Source organism: Echinops telfairi, unplaced genomic scaffold (assembly GCF_000313985.2).
Source record: "Echinops telfairi isolate 266 unplaced genomic scaffold, ASM31398v2 ScPeMD7_31;HRSCAF=116, whole genome shotgun sequence".
Lineage (NCBI taxonomy): Eukaryota > Metazoa > Chordata > Mammalia > Afrosoricida > Tenrecidae > Echinops > Echinops telfairi.
This window is the reverse complement of record NW_022103928.1, coordinates 2,732,596-2,744,581: the sequence shown is the minus strand read 5'-3', so window position 1 is coordinate 2,744,581 and position 11,986 is coordinate 2,732,596. Positions and strand designations below refer to the sequence as shown.

Genomic DNA, 11,986 nt, shown 5'->3' with positions numbered 1-11,986 from the left:
AAAAAAAACAAAACAAAACAACATTTACTCATTTATTCTGAGAATTGGGAATTAAGAAAACACAGGTAATGGAAGTTAGATCTTCATCTGGGTCCCCTCTGTTCTGCAATTTGATTCTTGCCCAATTTGGCCGTCAGTTCTTTGGCCGGATTGAAAATGCCAGTTGTCAGCTGGTCGCAGACATAGCACCGAGGGGAGGTGCGGAAGTGCTGCAGTGCACAGTGCTCGCAGAAATAATGCCTGCACTTGGTGACCACTGGGTTTTGGAAGGCCTGGCGACAGATGAAACACTTGAACGGTAGTTCCTCAGCGTCGTCTCCCACTTCATAGTTCTCATCCTTGCAGACACCATAGCGGCCCTCCTCAAGTTCACGCTCAATCTGCCAGCCGTGCTTGTAGTCGGAGCGGTCGTGCAGGAACTTGCAGCTGTCCCCAAATCCGCAGAAGCCAGTCTCCTTGTAGTCCTTGCAGATGTCCGGCTGGTAGTCCCAGCGCACGGTGGCTCGCAGATGCTCCGGGGCTCGGATAGGACCCTTCCTTACCATCCCGGAGGAGGCGTTGCCCGTGGACTTATCTTTGGGCTTCAGGAATTTGGGGTAATTGTTGATCCCCCGATAGATCTTGTCATCTTCCTTGCCCCTCCGTTCCTCCTGGATCATCTGACTGCGTTCAAAGATGGCTTGCGCGTCCCGCTCTCTCACCGTGTCCAGCTGGTAGGTGGCAGTGGCCCCCATGTCCTCGGGCCCAACGCGTGCCCCCGAGCGGGTGGACTGGTAGGCCGCACACAGACTCCTGGGCTCATCCTCCACGTCGCCGCGCCAGCGGATGCCATGTGTCTTTTGTACCATGGGGCCGTCGGCCACCGCTTTCCTCTCCTGGGACACCACGGCACTGCCCTCCTCTCCGCTGCTGCTGCCGCTGCTCTCTGCCAGCCCTTCGCCACCGCCAGGGCGCTTTCGGAGGCCAGCAGCGACCGTCCGCCGAGGCTTTCGGAAGAGGAAGGGGCACGGGTGACCCGCCATCTCCCCGGACTGGTGGCCCGGCCACTGTGAACCGCGCGCTGCCAACGGCCAGGTTCACGCGGGCCACCACGTGACCATCCTCCAAGTACCCCGGGCTAACTGTGGAAAGGGGGACCTGCACCAGGAGGGTTGTATTTAGGCATCTCTTTTCTTTTTGGTTGTTCGGTTCATTCTTCCAGGGTCTCAAGGGCTGCTCTTGAGAATTTTTTTCTTTTAAAATTTTAATCGTTTTATTAGGAGCTCATACAACTCTTATTACAATCCATGCATACATCAATTGTGTAAAGCAGATTTGTACATTCATTGCCCTCATCATTCTCAAAACATTTGCTCTCCACTTAATCCCCTGGCATCAGGTCCTCATTTTCCCCCTCCCTCCCCATTCCCCCTCCTTCATGAACCCTTGATAATTTATAAATTATTATTTTGTCATATCTTGCCCTGTCCGACATCTCCCTTCACCCACTTTTCTGTTGTCCGTCCCCCAAGGAGGAGGTCACATGTAGATCCTTGTCATCGGTTCCCCCTTTGCAGCCCACACTCCCTCCTGAGAATTTACTTGGGAAACTCTAACCCAGCCAAATTCTTTCCCACCTCCTGCCCCTTCAGGGTTCTTTTGATTTCTAAAACGAAAAGACCATTTCAAAGGAACATGATTTGAGTACCCAAACTGCCCTTTTGCTGGGGGCGAAATTGAAGAGTGCAGGAATCTTCCGTGAAGAGTTAGGGAAACGAAAGTGGAAAGACCTAGATAGAGGATAAGACAAGAAACAAGAGCTTCACATTATTTTGTTTAATAATGGGTTCTATAATGTGGTAACAATGCTTTTTTAGTTCCTTTTGCACATGTAAAAGTGAGCACTGTAAGATCAAGACTGCGAAGCCAAGGGACGCATGCTATTTGTGTTAATGTCACAGCTTAAAGAGCCTGAAGAATTCGTGCTGGAAAGAAAACATCCAGTTAAGGGTAGATTAGAAGTCAGCATACTGACCACAATCCACGCTGACTGCCATAGAGTCTATTTTGACTCATAGAGACCCTATAGGAAAACTATACCTGTTCCCTGGGGATTTTTATAGGAGCAGGAAGCTTCATTTGATGGAATCAAATGCTGGCCTTGTGGTAGCCCAATGCTTAACCCATGATACCAGCAGGGCTACTTAGCCTAACAAAAGCAAAGAGGAAAAATAAAAACATCCGTTGAGTTTATTCATATACATAGCTACTCTATAGGGCAGAATAGAACTGCCCGTAAGCATTTCAGAGACTAACTCTGTAAGGGAGGACAGAACCAAATGTTTTTCCCACAGAGCAGCTGGTGGTTTCAAAGTGCTGACCTTGTTGTTAACAGACCAATGCGTGGTCACTATGCTACCAGGGTGTGTGGCAGTTAGGAATAAATATGCAATTTATGAGAGACACATTGTGTTCTTTAAAACAACGACAACCAATGAACTAACCTACTTTTTCTGGCAAGGAATCCACAGAATACCAATCGAGATGTTTCAATAAACAGGTGCAGCACTGGAAATGCTCACTGTCTAGAGCAAGTCTTAGGAAGAACGCTACCAACTGCACCACACAGCACGCTGATTCAACAGAACTCAGAAATCACATAGCAACATTATTAATTCTACCAACAAACAAAATGTGGCGAACACAACTCAAAAATGATTGCAACGGTACATTTATGAGGAGCTGAGATATGTTCAAGCTCCATTCAAAAGAGGACATGGGACTACGGACATTATTACTAATTTCAGATGGATTTTAAATGAAAGCAAAGAATACCAGAAAGATGTTTATTTGTATTTTATTATGCAAAGATAGTCAACTGTGTGGATCATACCAAACTACGCATGATATTGCCACAGTGAAGAATGGGAATCCCAAAACTCTTAAATTATGTTCATGTGGAAACGACATAGATCAGTGGCAGATGTTCAGATAGAACAAGAGGATACTACACAGTTTAAAATCATGAAATAGGTGTGGCAAAGTTGTACCCTTTCACCCTATTAGTTCAATCTGCATTCTAAGCAAATAATTTGAGAAACTAATTTAACCAATAGCCAACATCACCATAGCTATCCTTCAGAGGGTAGCTATTAGTCAGTATCTATTTGAGGTCAATGAGTGAGTGAGGCAACATCACGAGACATGAAGGAAAAATTGAAGTTGTCAGGGATTTTGTCTCACTTGGGCCCACATCCAATGCCCAGGAAGCAGCATTCAAGAAATCAAATGATATATTGCATTGGATGAATAGGTTGCAAAAAGTATCTTCAAAGCAATTACGTGGCTTTTAGGGCTATGGTAAACTGATTCAAGAAATTGTATTTTCAATCAATTCATATACATTTGAAAGCTGGATAATGAATAAGGGTCACTGAGTAAGAACTGATGTCTTTGAAATAAATAGGGTGTTGGCTTCGAACCCTGGATATGTCATGTGCTTCAGGAGAATCAACAAAACTGTCTTGGAAAAAGTATAGCCAGACTGGTTCTTGTGATGATGTGAAGATTTGGTCTCACATACATGGGATATGCTATCAGGATAAAACAGTCTATTGAGAGGGGACATTATGCATAGTAGAGTCGAGAAATAGTGAAAAAGGACAAGACCTGCAAGGAGGTAGATTGACAACAATGGGCTCAAACATAGTAATGATTGTGCAGAAGGTACAGGATGTTTGGTTTGGTTTTAGATAACGTTGCGGAGAGTCAGGACTGATCCCATGGCACTTAACATGCTGTGTATGTGTCTGTCTGTCTAAAGATTATGATGAGTGGTCTATTTAAGGTGGGTTTTTTTTTCCAAAACTGCATTGGCAGCTCAAAGACATAGGAAAAAATATAGAAAAGAAATAAAGAAGTTAAGTTAGCCCTAAATAATTTCAACAGGATAGGAAGAAAGAATATAATGTTACCAAGTAATACTACTACCTCAGTGTCCCCTAAGCAAGTGGAAAATGGAATCTCTTTTGTCTTAAATTCTCTTTTCAATTTAGGTTGAACTTCTAAATCATTTCATTAATTTATCAATCATTTCTGGTATTTTTTTCAATGTTCTTTTTTCCTTAAAACCCTCTCTGTACTCACTCATTTTATTTTGTTCTTGTCCTGGATGTCATTTTCATTTCAGGAGCTCCCCCACAGATGAGCCAGTGAGTCTGCAGAACAAAACGATGCCCTTGTTCTAGCAGATGACCCGCATTAATAGATATTTTAATGAAACACAAACATAAATTGCTGGTTTAAATGAATGATAGCCTGTATTAAGCCTGAAGACTTCCACTGACTTCTGTATGAAGCCAATATGCCTCAATTACTACACACTTGGAAAAAAACTGATGTTGCTAACGCTATGAAACAAATACTTTCAGAATTTTTACCTATCTAAAGTCTCCTATAATGAAAATCCTGATCATTAGCTATTTGACAAAAATGAATAGTGACAGTGTTAACACAATCATTCTTCCTTCCTTTTGAAAGTCATTCATTCATTAATTCATCATATATGTGTTCATTCACTCAGCAAGCAATAATTGAGAATGCATTTCATGTCGGCCATTATATTGGTGTGATTAAAAGATTAATAAGATAGAGTACTCAATTTACCCAAGATTTAATTAATTACAAAGAAATATATATATGTGATTACCCAAAGAGGCAGTTTTGGCCTCAGGAAACAGAAAATATGATTCCACTTCTTATGTAGTGAATGTTGGAAACTTTAGCAATACCACAGTTAGAGCAATGCTTCCGATGGTTTTCCATCTTCCTCTCTGCCATACTTATGGTGCTGGCTTTTCCCCCTTAAGCTTCAATGTTCCTGGAGTCAGGATGCCTGTAATAGCTCCGAGCTTAACATTATCACCCCAGAATGTCCAAAAACCTGAGTGTGAGGGTCATGGCTGTCTCAAACTCCCTTTTGAAAAGTGAATAATGCTTTCTCAGACGTATGCCAGTTGACCCCCCTTACTTTCCATTGATTGAAATTGTGTCTCATGACCATTCTCTATAGAAATCATTAAAATGAGCAACGGAAATACCATTAGCCAGTTTCCAGCCATCAACATTTACCCAGTTGTGTGGAGTAAGTACCGAATATCCACTGAAACACATGATTACCTGATTCTTGAGCAAGTCTCAGAGCAGAGAGTATAGAATGTGTCTGTATAGTCAACCCACACCTGCTACAAAGAGAAAACTGTGATTCAAATGATTTGTGCTTTAATATATGTGTAGATGAGTGTACACATTCTTATGTGTACTGTTTTGTAGGGCAGTTTTGTAGGGCAATCCGCGGTTGCAAGCACCTTTTTGTTTAGGGCTCAGTGGACTAGAGTTAACTGAAGCATAATACTAAAATCCTGGTCACCTTTTATGAAAGTACCACTCTTTTATTAACAAATACCTCACTTCCAGTGGTGTGAAAGAAACATTAGAGAAAGAAGAAAGCAAAGACAAGGTTTCTTACTGGACTCCCACTCTGAGTCTCTATCAATGATTAATGTAACTTTATTATTGTGAACTGCTGTGGTGTTGACCTCCTACTAATAGTGACCCAGTGGACATGAGAAAAAAAGTGCTGCCCTACCATCTCCATCATCAATTAAAGATTAGATCATTGCTTGTGACCTATAAGGTTTTCATTGGCTAATTGTCAGAAGTAGATCACCAGACCTTTATTCCTAGTCCATCATAGTTTGGAAGCTCTGCTGAGATCTGTCCAACACCTCAACAACACATAACCCTGAGCTGACAAATGGTGGTAACTGTACTTGAGGGATATTGATAGGGAATTGAACCCTAGTCTCCTGCATGAAAGGTAAAATTGTACCCCTAAACCATCACTGCCTTCTACTGTCACTTAATCAAACAAGCAATCATCTATGTGAGGTGGCAATGAAGTCCGCCAGCCTGTGTGACCCAAGGATTGTAAATAAAAACTCTAAATCTGAAGGTAGGAATGGTATCAGCTGAAATTGTGAACACCTGGTGTGCAGAAGGCTATGGAAGACGGTGTACACCCAGAGTCCAGTTGCAGGATGAAACCTCAGATGGTTTTCCTCAGACCTTAGTTGAGAGATGTGAACAGCCTGGTTATCAGACAGAGTATTGTAGAGAAGATTATAGAAGATTGAAATGTAACATCTGGTTTGATCCCTTTTTGGACACATCTAAAAATTCTGGTGATGGGAAAAAAATAACAGGGAAATACATGCAAATGGAGAGTCCATTGCATTCATTCTTACCATAGACCAAGGAGATTAATAGTCTTGCGGTCTTAGAGAATGTTTTAGAAAGTGGATTACTACAAATATTAATAGGTTCAAACCTAATACATGAATCATTTGGTCTCCCTTTTGACCCATTTTAAAGTTATCCTAGTTTTTGATATTCTGTTTTTTTACCCTATCAGTTTTTCTCTATTTTATTAGCTTTTTTTGACTCTTTGTTTTGTGTTACTGTATGTGTTTCAGTATATGAAATCCAGGATGAACGAATGAATGCATCAATAGAGACAGTAACTGGATTAATGGTTTCTTTGGGGTATGGCAGGAGACAGTGAGAAAAAAGGAGCTAATAACAAGGACTACAAGAGGAAAGAAAACATTCTAAAATGATTGTACAACACTTCTTGATATGATTGAACGATTGAATTATCTTGTATTTGGATTATGTCCTAATAACACTGTTTTTAAAATATTTCCTTCCTCAAAGTATATTATGAAACTAAAATAGGATGATATGTATGAGAAACTTGAGGTCATCAAGTTTCTATATTAATATAGCACTTATGTCTTACAAACCCCTCCCTTCAGCTCTCTAATTTTGAATCTATTCATCTGTCTATATCCCCAACATATTCAGTCAACATCAAGGCAATGCCGCACCCATTTTACAATATTCTTTTTTCAGCTATTACAGTCTAATGAGTTCATAGAGATGCCTTCTTGTCACCCCATCATAATTTTTAGAAAATCAAAACTGCTGAGAACAAAATCAAACTGACTTTTGAGGCAGAGAACTACGGCATCTAAATTGTGTATCAGCAGGCCCATGTTCCACAGATAGGAATGTGGATCTCTGCTGCATTGTGGTTTCTTAAAAGAAAACAAGAGAGCAGTCTCCGGATAATTATGCACTTGTCCTTGCATTACCCGGTGTCCTGCTGAAGATTAGCAAACTTTGTCACTGGGCACCAACCTTAATGCTCAAGAAATAAAGACTGGCCAAAAAAAGTGTTATGGAGAGACTGAGACTGCGGTCATATATTATATTTTCAATCACAGCATCCTCATAGTAACTTTACTCTTCTTACTTGAAGAAGTCAGAGTTGTCTATTATTTCTCCATCGAGGGTCCCTATGGTTGGAATCAACTCAGTGACAGTGGCGTTGGTTTTTTGGGTGATTTTGGGGGGAAAAATTCCCCAAAGAAGTCAAAGGTGGCAATGGTAAGGGCCCCCCAAACAAGTCCGAACTAAAACCGCCCCGGGGCCAACAAAAACAAAAAACCCCCAAGCCCGCCCCAACCCCAAAAATCCGAAAGGGGAACTCATTGCTGCAGCCACTGCTTGAATCCACCTTGTACTTCCTCTTCTTCGCTTCATTTCCATTTTACCACGCATGGTATCCTTCCCCAGGGACTAGCGTGTCCTGATCACATGTCCAACATATGGGAGAAGCAGTCTCACTATCCTTGTGTCTAAGGAGCATTCTGGTTGTATTCCTCCCAAGGTAGAACTGTTTATTCTTTTGACAGTTCATGGTCACCTCAATGTTCTTTGCCAGTACCATCCTTCAAATGCAGATACAACTGTGCAAAACCCACGTTAATTAATCAATGATTTATTATGTTTCAAGTCTCATTTTTATATGAAAACAACCTTTGAAAGATAATTAGAACCAACACTACACTGCCTTTGGTAGCAATCATATCCTTGCTTATATCTTTCCTTTTGCCTGTCAGTATACCTTTTTGAAGAGTATACTTTAATTTGATAATTTCTTGAACTTTATTTAATAAAAATACTTATAAATTTATACTTAAAGTGCTTATACATAGTTCTATGCATACTTACATTTTTTGTTTCATGCCTTTAAGTAAATAGGGACATATTCAGATTTGCCATGTATAAGCTAGTTTAGTTTATTACATTATACTCATGGAATGGCATGTAGGTAAGATCCAAAACATTCATTGAGACTTAGAGAGTAAGTTTCTCCAATAATTAAAGTCCAAATCTTCAACCGAAGACATTTATCTTTAATGAGGGTTCCTTAGGAGGAACGTTGGACTGGGACATCACCCTTGGCAGAGATCTTTGGGAGGTGGGGTCCAGAGTACTGTATATGCGGGTAGCAGTGATTCGGACAGTACCTATGGCGGTGTCTTTGGAGAAGATCAGTCTAAACTGATAGTGCTGATCTTTGGCAAAAATAAAAGACTAAGCCAATAGGAGTGTTTGGTTTTTCATCCCTCTGGTCCTGTATGATGAAAAATTTGTGGGGATTATCTAATCAAATTGCAGCAGGGTAATTTGTATCAGGTTCAGGTTGTCTTTGATTAAGGACCATGTCATACCATATCACAGTCAAGCAACTGTCAATGACAAAGAAGCTGATTCTAATATTAGAAATTGTTTATTATAGAGGAGTTATTTCCCTTAGCTTACTGATAATTTAGCTTAAATGTTCAAGTCACACATTAAATTTTTCACACATATGTGAATTGGGATTATTAGATTGATAAACCTGCATCACATTTCATCTGGGCATCAAGGTATGTTGGAGATTTATCAAGTACCTATTCATACTCTTTTTTTAGGACTGTGACTTATTCATATTTGGCATTATTTCCATTTGGTCAAAGCCACTATACCAACCTAAAAATATTTTCAATACCACCGTATGGTCTTCCATATCATTGTATGCAGCTGTGGTTCATTTGTTTTCATTGCTATATAATGTTCTGTGGTATGAATATGCCATAGTTTATGAATTGTCTCTATCATCAAGGACATTTGGGCTGTTCTTGTTTGGTGGTATTTTGCACAATGCGACTATTAATATTTTCACTAAGGAAACATGGTGATGCAATGGCTAACCACTCAACTACTAGTGGAAAAGTCAGGGTTTCAAATCTACTAGCATCTTGGTGGGAGCCAAGACCTGACAGTCAGCTCCCATAAAGATTACAGCCTCAGGAACCTGCCTGAGCAGTTCTACTCGGTCCTATGAGTTGGAAGCAACTCAATGGTTCACAGCAACAACAATCTTTCTCCTTCCCATGTACAGGAGCTTCTCTAGGCTATCTAGCAAATGCTTCATCATAAGATATACATATAGTGTCAATTTTCATCATAGTACCATTTACACCATCACCAGCAAGGCGCGAACATTCTCAATTGCTCTATGTGCTCAAAACCAAGAGGTATTGTCTGACATTTTAATTCAGTCCCATGAGTGATATGGTTATCTTATTACAATTCAATATTTCTTTCATTATTTGGTAAAGAGGTGAGTAGCTTTAAATTTATTTATTGGACACTTGGTTTTCCTTTTTTATGAAGTACAAATTTTACGTATGCAGTGCACAATTCTTTTCCTAACCGGTTTGTGGTATATACTTTTCTTTCAAAAAATTCGCAAGGACATCTTTTTATCTAAACTGAGAGTTCACTGTGAGTTGCAAAAATATTCTCCCGCTCAGTGACACATCTTTTTACTCTTGACTTTACCATTTCATTTTCAAACTTTGTGTTTGAGCTAGAATCCATGTCTGTAGGTCTTAAGTGCTGTTTTCCTCCTTCAATGCAGACAAGTTATCTTGATATTCATATAGTTGCACACTAAAAGGTCAGCTAACCTGCAGGATAAATAATGAGGTCTTGGCTTAATAGTTTTCATAAGCACTGAACAATGGACTTGTTAGGAAACATGAAAATAGATTGAAATGATCCTTTCTACATCTTCTATTAGTCAGTTTCCCTCTGCTCCCCTGAAAAGGCATAAGTATGCCATTGCTTTTAGACAAAATGAAAGCTGGTGCATGTGTGTGGGTTTTGTTTTGCTAATTTACCTATGGAACGTAGACATAATCTGTGCCTAAAAATGCTTCAATACGTGACCTCCCTTTTGCATTTCCTGAAGGGAAATGACTAGGCCCTCTGGAGCTGAAAATTGAAAACCAAGTGGCTGGATAAAGAAGCCAAGTGGTCTCAGAAGTTACAGGATATGCTTTTGGACGCATCACACAATTCGCGAGAGGAAGTGTCGGCATCCATCTGGATATATAAGCACTCCTTTTCTCCATCCTTCTGTAGCTACTCAAGTGAGTGACAAGTAGTTATGTCATGACCACATGTAACATATAAATTACAAATTCTCTTGCCCCTCTAAAACTTTTTCAGCATCAACCTTTGCACAAATACATTAAGGCATAATAACTGATAATTTATGAGTGTAATTTGAAGGAAGCAATTCTGCTCTGTGATGAAGGTAGTAAATAAAAAATCAAATCCTCATTGACCCAACATGAAATTTAGCATTTTTTTTCACTCCCTGATGTTGTTTATGCAAGTACGGCAGTGGAGTCCCAGAAAGGTGACTGCTAAAAAGCCACGCAGTCCTTGTCAATGAAAAAGACAGTGGTTATAAAAATGAAAAGGATTATCAAGAAAAAATATATTTGAATAAGACCAAATTCTAATATATGTATTTATTTTTTCTTTTGAAGGAAAGGATTTTTAACATTGAAGATATGCTTCATAGCTAGGCATAACTAGACAAAATAAAGATGGCGGAAATTATAATCTGATGAGCACCTAGAGGAAAAATGTGAACAGGAATGTTTTATGATTTCATATGAGGGCATTTGAATTTGATAAGTGAGATATGTTCGTGTGGACAAGGGTTCAGCTGCGACCCATTCTTGGTAAAATATCTGCCCTGAGGACTTCAACTTCAGCTTGGACAGCTGTTCATTACACTTTTCCTTTGGATTTAAAAAATATATTTCTTCCCCAATTATTCTTTCAGGCGGGAGCTCAAAAAAGAAGGATGAGATCATTGTGAATATGAAAGTGTGTACAAATAGTGAGCTTGCCAACTGGATCCATTGGAGGTTTGCATTAGCCCGAGGCCTGGATTTCAGTTCAGATCAATTTACAGGCGAATTGAAATTAATGTGAATCTTAAACAACTAATAACAGCACCATCTGAAGTGGAGACTGGAGACGTACAAACAGGACAGATGAATCAGACTTAGAGTTTGGCTACTCTGTGACTTTGGTCAAAGTCATCTTAGAATTCTATCTTCCTAGCACCGTCTTTGGTTCTCCATAAGTATTAAAAATAGGTGGTGGTTGCTGGCTGTAGTAAAGTAGTTGAGTAGGTAACCATATGCATGGAAAAGAATGCTGTTCTGTCCTGAGCCATCCGCATGATCAGTTGTGGGTAGGGCAGTTGTGATCTTCATGGTTTTCAGTAATAAAACATCAACTCTTTCTTCCTAGTCTATGTTTGCCTGGAAGTTCTGCTGATGTCTAATCGGCATCATAAAAATACACTGGTGACAAACCAATCGTTGCTGCATATGAAGTCTAATAGCTGGGACTTCAACCAAGATATCCTACATGGAGGTCAAGAATTGTACCTTTGAACCACCAAAGCTCTAAAATTAGAAGTAGTGAATAATAATAATTTTGCTACATGTATTAATTCCTGCCAAGATTAGCAATTTATTCAGTAGAAAGCTACCTTATAAAAAGGTTTCTGTGCTAAATATCTGTTTAAGCAATTGTTGCTTCATCGCTATTTAGATCCTTCAGGATTTTTTAAAAATCATTTTATTGGGGCTTGTACAACTCTTATCACAATCCATACATCCATCCTTTGTGTCAAGCATATTTGTACCTTTGTTGCCATCATCATTTTCAACATATTTACTTT

At 39.7% G+C, this 11,986-nt stretch overlaps 1 protein-coding gene across 1 annotated transcript; it reads right to left on the bottom strand.

Moving 5' to 3' along the window:
* Positions 1-83: 83 nt before the first annotated feature.
* LOC101639202 (E3 ubiquitin-protein ligase RNF113A-like) lies at positions 84-1,022 on the bottom strand. The gene has a single exon (XM_004702565.1). The coding sequence runs from the start codon at positions 1,020-1,022 to the stop codon at positions 84-86; it is 939 nt and encodes a 312-aa protein (XP_004702622.1).
* Between the last annotated feature and the right edge of the window lie 10,964 nt (positions 1,023-11,986).

Coding starts and splice junctions, on each gene's coding strand:
- LOC101639202 (XM_004702565.1), bottom strand. CDS start 1,022: ATGGCGGGTCACCCGTGCCCCTTCCTCTTCCGAAAGCCTCGGCGGACG.